Source organism: Stegodyphus dumicola, chromosome 6 (assembly GCF_044657685.1).
Source record: "Stegodyphus dumicola isolate Sdum_Otavi_A_Nest chromosome 6, ASM4465768v1".
In the NCBI taxonomy this organism is placed as follows: domain Eukaryota; kingdom Metazoa; phylum Arthropoda; class Arachnida; order Araneae; family Eresidae; genus Stegodyphus; species Stegodyphus dumicola.
In genome coordinates, this window is record NC_140773.1 from 131,738,697 (window position 1) to 131,755,099 (window position 16,403).

Sequence of the window (16,403 nt, forward strand, 5' to 3'; positions counted from 1 at the left end):
AAGCAGTTTTATAATTCTTTTGGAGGAAAAGAGTCTTTTATTCTGTCCTTACGTACAGATATAACGCAAAAACATCGTTAAATTTCATTCGATAGAGGTCAAAATGTACATTTTCGTTGAAATATGCTACCTGAAACTTTTCGCGATTACAATACTTTCTTTTACTTCGTACAAGGAAGTAAAAACAATTCCGTCCTTCTAACATTAAACATATAGAGCGATATTTAGTAAATATTCATCTACTCTTGAGTTGTATATTCTTTTCAACAACCCTCAAACATCATTTAGCTTTTGGTCATGCCATCTATAATTCCCTGCATTAAACTGTGGTAGTTCTATTTCAACTAATTTAGAAAGAACAATCTTTTATTTTGCGATTTGTGTACCAGACAATAAATTTGTCGTCTTTCATTTTTATAACCAAATGCAATAGCAAAATGTATATTTAATGATAATTTTCCTATGATTGTTTTACTTTTCTCTTTATCATTATTTTGTCATTCATTTCATTTTTTCATTATTATCATTTTCATCATTAGTTTTCTCATCATCATTGTTTCTCATTATTATTTTATCTTTCATTCTTCCAAGCTCAAATATTCTTCATAACATTTTTTCTTCAGAACATTTGAGCTTGAAAGACTCATAAATACCAAAAATATTTTACTTTTGTTTTCCTGTAATGGAAAATAGGGCCAAATTACTTCACTTTAACGAATTAGTTGGAAATAGCTCTCCTAACTACATACTTTTATCAGAATACTAGGTCTTTTCAGAATAAGACTCCAAATTACAATTGTTTCGTTTAGGCTTCTAAAATTTCCTCACTGGCTTTGGAACTTTCCATAGAAAGTCGTGTTCTACTGCTTTAGTGCTCACGAGACGTCTAACTGCTTTTTTGCTTTCAAATGAAAGTGGCGACCAGCGGAACAATGGGAAAATTCTCTTGTTTTCTGTTTTTTAAATGTCTTGCAGCGGGCAATAATGAGTGTAACAGTTGCTTTTATCTCAACCATTTTATTTTTAGCTAAGGATTTGCTTATTAAAGAGCAATGATAGACTATTCTTCGTTCATAGTTAAGAAACAATGATATCGAAGAACGTATTGTCCTGTGAGGAAGATGAGGAAATTTACAACTCATTACCTGCAGTAATCTTATCTCTCTCTCTTTCGCATCTTCGTGGTGTAATTGAAAGCATACTCGACTCGTATTCCAGAGGTCCAGTGTTCGAGTCCAGACTAAAGCATCGCACACTTTTGACGTATCCTTCTTAAAAAAAAAAAAAAAAAAAAGAAAATTAAAAAAAGCTAATGACTGTAAATCTTTTAAGAGAAAGAAAGAAGTAGAAGATTTTCAATTGTTTATACATAAAAACATCAGAGAACATCTGTTTTTAAAAGTTAAAGCATAATATTTTTTAATCGGTTTTGCAGGTAGAATTTTCTACTGTATTTTTCTCTTTCAGTGCTGTTGTGTTTCAAGTGCTGTTGAGTTATTTCTTAATAGTATTTCTTTGGTAGAAGTTCATGGTGGTTAAATTATAAAGTTTTCTCATATTTTTGTAGCTGCATTCAATCGCAGCCATTTATAGGATTTCGTACCTTCATACATTACTTTCTTCAGCTACACCTGATTTTTTCTCTTCCTAAATATCATTTGGTTTCTGATGACTTTATTCTTGACCATTTATGATGCTTATTTCTTCCAAAATTATGCAATATTTTCAAAAATCCTTGTACATATTAATTATGCATTATTAAGAATTTATTTAGCAGTAAACATCAGGAATAATGTACTTATATGTCTATTAAGAATTAATTATCTCTTAAGAATAGTCATAATTAAAGTAGTAACAAATAAGTAAGCTTTATTTAGTAACCTTTTCACGGAGAGAGAAACAATTAGACCTTCATATTTTTGGAACATAATTTTTATTTAATTTACGTTCCGACTTTTATTTTTTGAATATTTGTTCTCTGTCTGAGTATATACAGTGGTGGCCAAAATTGTGGACACTTTTGGAAACTTTTATGTTATTGAACTTTGTATGCTTATAGAAAATGTTACGTTTCGCAAAATGCAAACTTGTATATATCATTTTAAAGAGCATTTATTGCTGAATTCAATACAAAACACAAAATTTAATTATTTGCAATACAAAAAAGTTATATATAGTTTAATATAAAATAAAAAACACAGTTATGGTGTGATTTGTAATGTCTAGCTTTCCTGGCCAATCACTGTTCTTGTTCTGAGAACCAATCAAATGTTAGTAACTGCCAGTAGAAGCTGACATCATGTTTACACTTGAAACAATTCATTATTTTGTTTTGTTCTGTAGAAGGAGGACATGTTTTTTATACACTGCAATTACAAGTAGTAAGTTTTGTAAAAATTTTTAATATTTAGTCCAGAAGCAATGACATCAAATAAAAGAGTAGATTGAACACCTAGAAAGAGATGTAATAGTATTGTGTTACGAGAAAGTGATCTTTCCTATGCTGAAATTGCAAGACAGGTGGGTTGTTCAGTGACTACATCTGGAGTCCGAAAGTTTTGTTTACGATATCGGGAGACAAATTCAATAAAAAAAAAGAAGGAAAAGGCCTAAAAAGGTGCACCACATCTATTGATGACAGAAGAATAAAAAGACTATGTCTCCAAGATAGAAAAATGTCATCAGCGGCCATCAGAAGTGATCTGAATGATGCTGGTGTTTCTGTCAGTTCAAGAACAATCAGGAGAGATTAGCAGATATTGGACTGAGAGGTAGAATTCTACGAAAAAAAGCGTTATCTTAATTTTAAGCAACGAAAAAAAAAAGACTACAGTGGGCAAAGCAACACATTAATTCGACAGATGATCAGTGGTCATAAGTTATATGGAGTGATGAAATTAAGATATCGTTATTCGGTTGTGATGGGCGAAAATATGCAAGACGTAGAATAGGAGAAGAGCTACATCCTGACTGCATTCAAGCAACTGTGAAGAACCCAGTCAGTGTTATGATTTGGTCATGCATGTCAGCAGATGGTATTGGTCGCCTTCATGTCATCGATGGGACACTGAATGCCAGAAAATACATTGACGCTATTCTAGAACCAAAACTTCTACCTTCCATCAGAGATCTCTTTTTCAACAATGCTACGTTTATTTTTCAGCAGGATTCTGCTCCTTGCCACACGGCCAAAATATCGAAAGAGTGGTTTCGTACAAAGAGCATTAAATTGTTGTCATGGCCAGGAAACAGTCCTGACCTCAATTCTATCGAAACCGTTTGAAAACTCTTGTCCGAAGGAGGCGCCCATCAAATAAAAGGGACCTAATTGAGGCTATAATTGTTTCCTGGCATCATGTAATAACGAAAGAAGAGCTTAAAACTCTTGTCAGCTCAATGAAACGTCTATGTGAAGCTGTAATCAAAAATAAAGGGTACCCTACTAAGTACTGATAACTCACTGCAATCATCACTATCTAATGTATATCGATAACTATTATCGTTTAACCTTTTTGTATTGCAAATAATTGAATTTTGTGTTCTGTATTGAATTCATTAATAAATTCTCTTTAAAATGATACATACAATTTTGCATTTTGTGAAACGTAACGTTTTCTATAAGCATACAAAGTTCAAAAACATACAAATTTCCAAAAATGTCCACAATTTTCAGAATTTTTCAGAATTGCCAAAAATTTCCAAAAATGGCCACCACTGTATAATGAATAAAATCACTGTATAAAAATAATGAATATAATGAATAAAAGTTAAACGCAGTTCAAAACCTAATCGTACGCTGGTAACAAGAACAATTGTTGGTGATAATGGAAAATAAAATAAAAAATACATTTAAACTGCATCACATATTTAACTCGAAATAAAATATAGTAGAAACCAAAAAAAAAAAAAAAAACAGAAGTAAAGTGACAAACTGCAAGAAAAAGCCCATTCCAAACAGAACATTCCAAATGCAACAATGAAAAATGAAATTTACATCTTTAGCTACGTCATCATCAGGGGTTTAATGCAACGAAAGAAGTAAATAAAATAGCCTGTCTCTGAACTCACAAAGACAAAAAGTTTAAACTTAAAAATGAAAATATTAAAAATAATCTACCTCTCTATCAGTCTAAGCACTACAGACCGAATAAAGCAGTGCAAAAAATTGCAAGACTTTAGTATCGAAAACACACAGCTTCAACAAGACTGCGATAAACAGACCAATTTATACATTTATTTTTAGTAGAGGAATTTCAGAAATAGAAATTCCAAGAATAATAAATCGTCCTTAAAACATTTTAATACAATATTTGGAAAAACAAAACCTTGTTTACATGTTTTCAAATTTTGAAAACATATAAAAATCATAATCAAGCAGTAAAGCTTCAAAAATTAATAAACATTTACAGTTCTAGCCGACTGAGTCTAAGGACATGTAAAAGAAGAGTAATGAAACATATGAATAAATGACTGAAACAATTTTTATCAAAAATATGAAATAACATATAGAAAAATTTTAAAAAAAAATTGAAAAAACATAGAGGAGTAGTTCTTAAAGTCTGTTAACACAAGAGCAAGAAACGTTTTATAATTAAAAAAATGTATTCGCAGGTATAGTATCAAAGCCAAACTGTGTTAAATAATAAGTTTAGATGAGCAATGAATTTTAAACTGATTATGTTCGAAAAGAATAACAACTAACAAAATTAATGTCACTTTTTAAAATATATGGAAGTAAAAAGGAAAAAAAAACATTGAAATACCTGGCTTAGAAAGGTATTTTAAACGTACTTCTTATTTTATTATACATATATATGAATGAAAGAACTAATTGGGCATATCTGCTAATTCATTACAAATACCACAGGCACTGTTAGGAAGCATATTCGTAATTTTTCTTTCACGGGGACGGACTATAAATCCATGTAAAATTATGGCAGTAACTTTTTGTTCAAAATCAGTTTTAAGCATTAACATCTTATCGGTCTGGTTACAACGAATAAAAAAAAAGAAAAAAAGAGAGAGAGAGGGAAACAAATATACACATACAAATTTCAGTAATAGACTCGCCATAAAATACATTAAAGTTATGTTTCATATAGTATTCAAAATTCAGGACGAAGCATGCCACCACGAACAGTATGTCGAGACATTACGTATTTTTTAGAAGCAGGCAAGACGAAAAATTAGCAACGCTTTCGCCGGGAATCGAACCACGGACCTCAGGAATACCGGCCCAGCGTGCAGAACCACTACGCCACGAAGGCACGCTAGGAAGGCGGAAGAAATATATTATATACTTGCACTTTTAAAGGGCGACTGGGATTTTAGGGTACCCAATCGTCAATTGCTGGGTTAGGAGAATCATCATCCAACACCCTTTTAGTTCGGGTGCCACTGTAGAGACATTAGGTACTTTTGGAAAAGCCGGTGATATGAAAAATTAGCAATCACCTTCGCCGGGAATCGAAACATGGACCTCTGGATACCGGCCCAGCGTGCAGAACCACTACACAACGAAGACACGCTAGGAAAGCGGGAGAATAACCTTATAAGTATAACGATTAACGATACTGGTTGCATTATCCTTGGGCATTATTTCGAATCCCGGAGAAGGCTGGGATGTTTATAAATATGTATTGTTCTTGCGGTATACGGGCACATAAACTACGTGACGACTCCGAAGTCTTCTCTATTGTTTAATAATACAGAAAACCCCAGCATCGGAGCCCAGGAGGGATTCTCTTTCAGAACTGAGGAGCAGAGGGGGAGAGGCTCATTGTAAAATATCTTCAACACCCTGTAGAGTCTTAATTCTTCGATGCTAGCAAGTTGAAGAAATCCTCAGTGCCTTCTCCGGGATTCGAACAACGGACCTTCCGAGTGCTAGCCGGACGTGCTATCCATTTACATCACGAAGGTACGCTGGAAGAAGGAAGAAATTACCTTATCCTCTAGTAGTTTGGCAGTATGGGAGATCCTCTGATTAGTCTTCAGGGGGATCCGTTTTCTAAATTGGGCCGAAGATGGACAAACTCGTTTATTTAACTGCAAGGTACCTAGGGCCCATGAAAATGACAGATGAAATCCGGCGCTTCTCGCAGTGGTAAAATTCGTCAATTGTCCTGATATTGCTTTCAGTATAAGTGAAATAAGTCGTAACAACTACAGAATGAAAATTTTTTATAGTAATGCTTAATAAAATGAACCGAAACCTAGAATTTGCTGTAATAGGAAGGTAGCAAAATGGAGATAAATTTGATTTCAGTATCTTTCCAAATAAAATTCAGTGTCTAAGAACTGCAATTCTTCAGATCGCCGTAATTGTATAAGTTTTATTTAACTAAAACAAAAGGAATACATTAAACCATAAATCAATTTCACAATATATTCTAATGATATTTAATTGGATCTTACATTATTATTATTATTTAATTGTATCTTTCACATTATACATTATGTGGACAATATGAAATCCGTTTTCATAAAATGTTCAATAAAATCTTAGCGCTGTAGAAACTACATAAATAGTTATCATCCTTAGTGACATAGCATACAATGCAAGCAGTCGATTAAAATTAATATTTGAAGCTGTAACCAGTGTGTTTTCTTTAAGATAAATAAATACCATTACTTTGATTTCATTCCTTTAATAAAATTATTTTAAAGTTATGACAGAAGCATGTATTTTGTTCATCATAGCATTAAATTTGTTAAGCAAAAGTGGGATTCAAAGAAACGTGTTAAAATAGCTAAACTATGCATGCAATTTCTTTAAATTCGCTTAAGCTGCTTAGTTTCGTTAACAATACTTTTAAATTGTTTAGCATCGCATTTCGCTCGTTGAGCATCAAGAAATTGTTTTCTGGTTTTACTGTTAACATTGGCCGTGAACTTATTGACGCATATATTTGCACACTTCTTTTGAAAATACAGCGCACTCTCAGATTCTGTGCATTTGGAAGCTTTTGATACCGTATAGATTTAAACAGACGTTAATGAGTTTATTTGTCTCGCATGAGAGCTTTCGGTGTTTTCTAACCTGTATTGTGTTTATGTCTTAAGTTTAAGGATATAAAATACTTTTTGTTTGAAATATATACCCACTGTTTCTGAACATATTTTTCAATAAACTGTTTAAATACACTTTGTGTACATCTACTCTATCATTTGAGCTCAATTATGAACAGGAAACAAAACTGCTCATATACATGATTTTTAACAAATATATCTTAAGTATCTTGAGACGGATTGTATTAATTTTTGATTGTTTCTTATTCAAACAAAATACATTGCGAACCCGGAGCATTAAACCATCAACTCAGTTATATAAAGGTGGCTTCATGTGTTCAGAGGTTGGCCAACACTTTTCTTTTAAGATTACTTATATATTTCTTATATTGAAGATTAACCTTTTACATATTTTTATTACAATTTTCATTCTTCTTTGACAATTGTGTCTTTCTAAATAATTTTATTCACCAGATTATTTATATAGATGTTCCATCAAATCGGTTACAAACTTTCAGGAGAGAGACAGTACACCTAGATGACGGAAAATCACATAGCAATGCTTGGCTGAAAAGGCTTTCCTCGTGTGTAGTGAAACCGCGCAAGAAAGGAAGAACATGAATAGCAAAGTGAGGAAACATGTTTATTATGCTTAGTACAGCATAAATCAAGGAATAAGATAGAAAATAGACAACGATCGTCATCAAAGAAGGTGTTCGAAATTTGGACCCTGATGCAGGTATCTTTGGTACATGGAAAATACCAGACATGTTGCGAACTTCCTCAGCAGCTGCCATGCTGCGTGGAACAAATTTCTCAACACATCTAACGGGGGTTTCGTACACCAATGTCTTGACGTACCCGCAGAGGAAGTAGTCCGTGCAAGTGAGGTCTGGCGATCTTGCTAGCCAATGCAATGGACCACGCCTGCCGATCCCATGTTGAGGATACGTTTCGAACGTGCGAGTAATGCCTTCTTTGACGACGATCGTCTCTGTTTGTTCTTATTCCTTGGTTTTCGCTGCATATGCATAATAAACAAATATTCTCACCCTGACCGTGTCCTCCCTTTCTTGTATTTTATGTCGTCACTACTGCGCCAGGTCTCCGACCATGCATTGTCTCCGACCATGCATTGTTATGTGTTTTTCCATCGTTCTAAGTGTTCTCTATCTTTCCTGAATGTTTATAACCTATTTGCTGAAACACCCCTATATATGCAATTTATAATGGTTGGGTAACTGTGTCCTATATTACTTTATTTCGAACGTACGAAATTTACATTATTTACAAATGCATTTTTTAAATACTATCTTTCATGATTTGGCTCGAAGTTCATACTTAATTCCTTTTATGAATAATAATTTTACTTTCTTTAAGTTCGGGAATATGAAAGTGAAGAACTGAGGCTGACAAGTGTCAGTAGAAAACACATGGCAGCATATTTGTGCTTGGCGAGTAACGAAGTTCCTCCAGCTATCAGCAGAAGAATATACCTCGATGTGAAATGTAAGTATTTTCTTTCAAAACTAGAATACGAAACATTACAGATGCTCTCAAAGCACATCAAACTGACACATGTGGAATTTTGCTTCATATATTAATGAAGTTATAATAAAAAGTTCGTAGAATGCCTGCTTGAGTTCCTTTCATAGACTCACCGTTATATTGTTTTAATCAGCTTGAATTTCTGGAAATTTTAAACCATCTCTCTTATTAAGGTGCTTTTGTTTATCTGTTTACGGCAAAATACACTAGGTATATCTGCCTAAGGGAAAGGATGCCTTCGTAGAGGATGTTCTAAGGAAAACTGGCTCGTATATATGTTACACTTCGGGAAAACCACGAAATTACCCATGCAGCCAGCCCGTTTGCCCTGAATCAAGCCCAGCACGGAACTACGAGTGTTAAGCGATTTTATCCCTCAGCCGCTTGTGGGCCATTTTCTTTAATAAAATGTATCTACATCCGTCTGAAAAAGAGAACACAGTGCTGTCAGAGGATCAGAAATTTGACAAATAAAGTGGTTGTAGAATGAGTAAGGTGCATTGCTAAGCATACGCTATATAACTTGCAGGTTTTTAGCATACATAATGCAAATAATTATAAGTTATATCATTCAGGTGGTTATAGAGGTTTTAAAGAAATATTGTTAATGCAAAAGAATTTATTTTTCAAATTTACTGTCACAGCAAAAGCATTCATGAGACGGAGGGATTATGCAGCGTCTCTTAGTCCAGGGAATCGAACACCAAATGGTAGACTACTGACTTAACTCTTTAGTCTGCTGATTTTGGCTAGGCAGAAGGAATGGCCTTCCAGAAAAAAACTTCGAAAATAACTTAGCCAATCAGCCTAGGGGTAAACCTTAGAAGCAGGTATCTGGCTTTTATCCAGTCCGTTCTTCTGCTTCGATTTCCAATGTACTATTGTGCTTCTGACAACAACCTGAAGAAACTAGTATAATAAGTCCAAATAAGCGCTGCATGTATCATTACTTGTCTGAGATATAGCTGTCTTTCAGAAGTTGCCTTTTTAAAGTTGACCTGCAACCTCTTCAATTTAGAAGACAGCGCAACCTTGTAAAATACTATTACAAACTACCTAGTTATAACCAGCACAATAAAGTATCAGCATACCTTGATAAAAGGATAATCCGTTAAAGATTAAAGAAAACAGTCTTCAGCCCAAATCTTATACAATATTATTTGAGTCCTCGGAGGGACTCTCAAGGATCAATTTTATCTGAACAATATAGCATTTCCAATAGCAGTACTAAAGTCTACGATTAGTTGCATTCTATAAAGAGAGGAGAAGTTTCTTCGCTATTACTCAAGAAGAATTAATATTAACTTCAATGAAAATTCCCTGCAGAAAGGATCATGAAAAACGAAACAGTGACTGCATAGTAACTAATTTGTAGGGTTTGGTTTTCTTATCTTTTATCTTTTCTTGCTTTAAAAAAATCTTTGCTTCGAACAATACAATAAAAATAATTACGAAACAATAAAAATAATGATCAATATCTTCATTGATGGCAGCACAATTGCTGACAATGCAGGCAGGGAGATTTATATTGAGACTCCTCAGGAAAAAAATACTTTTTGCTAACGTAACCCTTACTTCTTTTCTTTTTAAGAAGCGAATCAATAGCAATTAGCGAATCAAATAGGACTCGAAACTTTTCTAGCCAAAACAGGATTTGGGAATTTGTGGATCTTATCTGATTGTCCAAATCTTAAGTTTCTGCAACATCTTAGCAACTTGATCTTAGTGGGAGATAAAACCAGTGTCTCCATTCTTCATAAGCTGGTTTCGCTGCACCATGATTTCCATCTTCAGTAGATTCGATCTCATTTCAACACTTACAGCAACGAAATAGCGGACAAAAAGGCGGAGCAAAAGAGAGTTATTAGTCATTTCACTACATCCTTGTCCGGCCTTTAAGTTTTACATTAAAACTCAAAAAGTCACAAAATATGGTCAAGTGGCTGGAGCCACCTGCCCATCCCTAGTATTAGACCAGGTTCCAATCCTTACATGTGACAGGAGCTAGAGGACTGCGCTTTCACGAGTAGTAAGTGACTACATCTAATGCCTCTCTTTCTGTGGGGGCAGAAAAGTCTTCCACACTGCAGCAAGTACCACTAACATCAGGCTTCGACACAACGCAGCTTGGATTGTTTACATGCGGATGCACAAGAAATGCAAAAACATTCAGTATGATGTATTTTATTACCTTATCTGGTGATGGCGATGTAAATAATAGTTCCTTTTTTAAAAATTTTACAACAAATAACAAGCACATTTCTAATCTTTCTGTACGGCTTACGGTACATCACACTTCGTTAAGTTTTGTTTAAACTCAACTTAGAGGTTTCATTTTATGCTGGTAAATTCTGAATTATTAGAACCTGAAGGGTAAGTGGTTGCTCTATCACTACACGGGAGAAACAGTTTGTATGGTATCGCAGTTTATTTTATTAAAATACATTATTCAAGTGTTAATTATGACAATAACACTTTAAATAATATGAACCTTTTTTATTTCGATACCAAATGAATAAAAGTTTGTTGATCTATTTTCTCTCTTTTTACTATTATTGCAAAGAATGCCTAGTATTTTATTATTAAGATAACATTTTATCAAATCAACACATTGTGTTATCTCCTGTGTATATTATATGGTATATTTTGCTTGCGAGATTATATTTAAAATTTTTGTTTAAAATAAATTAACTAATTGTGAAGACCATGAACTGGATTAGGTGAGTACTCTGAGCCGCCCTTGTCCCTTTAAACTGTAGTGGGAAGAATTATAAGGGAATATTCGGTTTTGTTCTTCTATTTGGAAGTCCGCTAACTGAGAGGTGAAAAGGCATTATAACACTTTTTTGAACTGGCATTAGAAGTCAAAGCTTTTCTAAAGGAAAGAGACTATGATCTGATAGTAGAAATCATCAGAATTCCAACAAATGTCAACTTATCCCAAGTAACATTTTCCCTCGTATGAATGATCTGAACCTCTCCAAGAGAAAAATGCAAACATATGGATTTGCTGGGAGATGATATATGGTTTCAAAGAAAAGTTTTACCTTTGATGACGACGAATTAGAAGAAAGACTCTTTCTATTTTTTATAACTCTAAGAAATGGTTCACAATAATAAATCTCTAATTACGGATGTATGTGAAAAACTTTGAATTATTTGAGGGTTTGAATCGAAAGAAGATAACTGAAAACTACGGAAACGTAGATTACAAATCCTTGCACTTTTGTAATATGATGAAGAATTAAGGAAGAAATATTACAACTGGGCACAAATCGTGTATTTAAAACGTAGTTTGAAATATATGCTATTTTGGAATAATATTGGTGTTCGGCAGTGAATATATTTCCAAAACTTGGTGGAAGGGTACTAACTGTACTCATCTTATTGACTAACTTGGTGGAAGGGTATTAACTGTACTATGAGTACATTAACTGTAGTCATCCTATTTGCTAAGACATACTTATGCGAGTCTGCATCTTAAGGCCGTAACATTTAGATCTAAGTTGTAAGTATTCAGATCTTAACACTAAACATTTAGTTTTAAGCCAAAAGCTAACTCCGAAAATTAGGCCAAGCAAAAGATAACCTTCCCAAAAATGTAGTAATCGTTTTGCTTACTGAGGACAGCTGTCACTTACTTTTATGATTTTATCGAAAACACAACATGGTTGCAAATCCTCGCAATACCCTCTGGAAAGCACAACATTAAAATTATTTACTGCTGGAATATAAAGATTAGCTATGAATTAATGATTTAATACAGATGAGGAGGAAAGGCAAAATTTATCTACGATTTTGTATATAATTAAATGTACAAAATTACTCAAACAACTTGAATACTTAAAATATATCGGCAAATTCTAATCACTGTTTCATGTACCATTGCAAGGATCCTTTTTCGTTGAAATCAGGACGCCAAATAATAGTTTTCCTTGTCAAGCAAAACTAAAACTACATCTCTGCTTGGATAACCATAGCTCCATCATATCTGTCCGCAAACAAAAAATAATCCGAAGTTCTGGGGGTTTATTTTTCCTTTTTAAAATAATCGCCTACAGATGAGGGCTACTTAAAATTAACTATTGATGATCAAATTTTATTTCTGCTTTACTAAAAGAAACTATATGTATCGCACAGCAAGAGGAATAGATGAAAATGATCCACCTGCACGCCGATTTTTGTAACCTCTTAAGCAGACTGAACGGAAAATCTGCCCCCCCCCTTTCGGACACCACAGGAGTGTTCATGCTGTCAAAAAAAGGCGTCTAACATTGTTCCTCCCTTTCAAAAAGTTGAGCTGTTACTCAATTTTTCATTAGAAAGCCATACAGTAGCCAAAATGCGTAAAACAGAAAAAAGAAAACTGAGAAATAGAAGTGTCAAATGCAAGAAGAAATAAAATAAAATATAAGTGGCGCAGTAACTAATAAACAGACTGATTAACTAGCATAACAGCAATAAAAGGGAGAATTAGCAAGGGAATTTAAAGGTACGAATAAACTGACATCAGAATAAGACTTCATTAATTACAGATATTTATAGTATTGTAAATTAGATAATTATAAAGCATATGAACTAGATTTCTTATAAATTATATTAGTTTAAGTTATTATTAATTTGACACCTTTCCTTAGAAATAATAGTAATGAAATCTGAATTGCAATGAAAGCGATTATTCGGTACCAAAGTATGTAACAATGCACTAGAAATAGTTTGCATTAAATAAAGTACTAATGAAAATGTGTATAAAAATTATATTAACTAAAATACTAATGAAAATATGCATAAAAATTATTGATTAGATATAGTATTTATTTCCTGAAATTTAGATATATTATAAACTACATTAGTTCTGGTGTTAAAAATACATTATTGCTTTTAATTGCTCAAATTAGGTAAGCTAGATACTATGTTCTAATTTGTAAACTAGCTAAAGAAATTATGATAAACCTTATAGTAATACTGAATTTAATGGTAAACCACTGAGATATGGCAAATCAAAGATTTTTCTAATAGAATTAAACAAAATAAAAGAGAAAAAAATTAAAAGATAAGTGAAGGCTTAACATGAAATCCATGAGAAAAATATTACTATGCATTTTGAACTGCTTACATATTTATGTATATTATTAAATTTTAAATAAATTTCAATTATTAAATTAAGAAGATTTCTCTACAAATGAAGACGCTGATGTTTCTAAGCTTACATATAAAAGAAGAAAAATAAAAAATGCGTCAAAATTTAATATATTTTCTCAATACGTTAAACCTAATAATTCCGAGGTTATTTTATTCCTGGTGTAAATTAGTTATTACGATACATATATAGCCCCCCGAATCTCTCTTTACTTGTTAAAAAAAGATAAATCTTCTGAATAATGCACAGAGAAGCTCATCAAATTAAATTCTTGGAAAAGAATATGGCTTCAGTCAACGATGACCCATCATTGTAATTCTAGTTATGCTATCTTACAGTAACTGCCCTAATCAGAATGGTCAGCACACTCGGCGCGTATTTGAGAGGTCCCAGGTTCGAGTCCCGGCGAGGACAATGCTCATTTTTCATGTGTTCTGCTTCAAAATATCCTAATTTTTCTACAGCATGTAGTACAGATTTGACATTTATTGTTGCCAAATGTAAAGACAATCTCATAAAAGTAACTGCCCTAATCAGAATAACATTTTTTATGCTTTTGTTAAACATTTACTATGAAAGTAAGATCATTGAAGCCCACGGATTAGCTATGATCAGCCAAGGTATTTGTGTGAATGAAAAAAAATGAAAAAAAATATTTCTAATATTAAGTTTCTGTAATGTATTGTAAGGAAAGTATCGATCAGTAAGCTGTTGTGTAATGCATGGCAAATAGATGATTCAATTACTATGCAGTTTCGAGATGTAAAGTATAAAGTGTAAAAAAGCCGCAAATGCAAAGAACGATACATCATTCAAACTTTCAGATAAATCGAAAAAACATTCGAATGATAATGCAATTAGTTATGCTTCTGATTTACATCAAACTCAGATTCATTAGCAGTATTAAATAAGATACAAATCACAAAATGATCCGGATAATATGTAATCCCAAAATTATCCGTGTTACGTTTGAAACTTACTGAGGGCAACTCATTTCTTTGAAAAAATATTGCAAAAAATTTTGTTTCTTTTCATACCCGATGGTGAACTTTGAAATTAAAATTTTAATCTGCATGCCTTGGTATGGACCAAGACATTTTTAATTAAAAAAATATGATGTGCACACCACAAGACTTCCTTCTGCGGCACATTTTTTGCTACATTTCATTTCCTGGAATGATTTTATCAAATTTCATTAGCGATATATTTTTCATTCAATTAATTCAATCATCACTTCGCAACAAAGCGAAAATACATAACAACTCAAAATATCTTTATTAAAATTGTAAAATACTAAAGAACATAAAACACCAAATACAGTTTAAAATTTTTTTAACAATTAAATTAAGACTTTCTACGCAAACACAAGCAATTCGGCCAGCGGGCAGGAAGCTAGATTTTTCGGTGCAGAAAACTGTTATGTAGAGAAATTATCTGATAGCGTTATAAAAAAAATTAGGTGAATGATTTTATGATTTATGGAAATTTAAATTTTATTTTGATTCTGAATTATTTAATTTAAGGCTTTAATTTTGGGGAAAAACAGATGCTTCTGGAAATATTATTTAGTTTAAAAGAGTATTATTTATTTTCCTCTATTTGTAAATCTTGTACAAACTTTTATTCATTGTGAAAGAAGCAGGGAAAGGGAGGCAATTTTCGCCAAGTCATGATTTCGCGCGCTTTAGAATGTTCGAGAAAGAATTTTCATTGTTAGTTGACCTTAAGAGAGGAAAGTACGTGACGGAAAGGTCAAAGGTTGCTACTTGTCTTTCAATGTAAGTCATTCAGGTTTTTGGCGATTGAGGGTCCGGTTGTTGGCTAAGTGAAGAAGGGCGCGCATGCGCGATCATCCTTATTTCCGCATTCTGGAGTTGAAAACGAAGATTTTGCCATAATTAAGGGGGCGATAAGTGAAGCCATAGTGGGAGCCCGTTTGGTGAAGGAGAAGAAGGAAATTTGAGTTGGACACACTTACTCTGGACTTACTTTTTGACTCTGGACTCGTTTAGGCACTCTCTGACTGACTCGCTGATTTTCGGGCTTGCTGGACAAAATGTAATTACGAAGCGGGATGTTTTCCGGCGGGGAACGGCAAATATGCTCCCCGGCCGCGTTTGGTTAAGGGGCGAGACACACTTACTCTTGACTCGCTTAGGCACTCACTGCTTGGATTCGCTGACTTTCGGGCTTGACGGACTTGTTGACGGAGGCTGAGAAAAAACTTGTGGGTGTTGCGAAGGAGAAAGGAAAAGATTTAGTCGGCATCGAGCTGTGCTTCCGGCGGGGAGCGAATAACAAAAAAAAATTAACAGAGACTTGGGTCTCTATCTGTATCGGCAAAAGTCAGGACGATGTCCTCTGAACTCCGACTTGAAAACAGAAGGAATTATGTCACCTTAGTCAACTGGAAGCCTGCGTTAGCCGTTCTCTAAAATGCCTAGCTTAATTGTCTACGTTTTCCTTGGTGGAGCTGAGAGTCTAGGCAGACAGCCGTGCGGTGTAAGCTGTTCTCTTGCTTCCAGTGGGAATAATTTTCTTCTATGGAAAACAGTAGCAGGCGTAAGATTTGACGGTATAGCTGATGTAATTTATTGTCGTGCCGTTCGAGTCTCTGTCTTGCGGATTTGCCAAGTGACGTAAGGATAGAGCTAAGATATGAGCTCTCCTCCACTTCAAGATGTCACCAACCAGATAAGTTGTA

At 33.6% G+C, this 16,403-nt stretch overlaps 1 protein-coding gene across 2 annotated transcripts in view; it reads left to right on the forward strand.

Moving 5' to 3' along the window:
- Positions 1-16,403, forward strand: part of LOC118202435 (limbic system-associated membrane protein-like) — a 577,976-nt gene that overhangs the window by 512,074 nt on the left and 49,499 nt on the right. For both annotated transcript variants that reach the window (XM_085818897.1, XM_085818896.1), the window contains exon 6: positions 8,392-8,520. In XM_085818897.1, the coding sequence (XP_085675023.1) occupies positions 8,392-8,520 (129 nt within the window). The remainder of the gene's footprint in view (positions 1-8,391; positions 8,521-16,403) is intronic.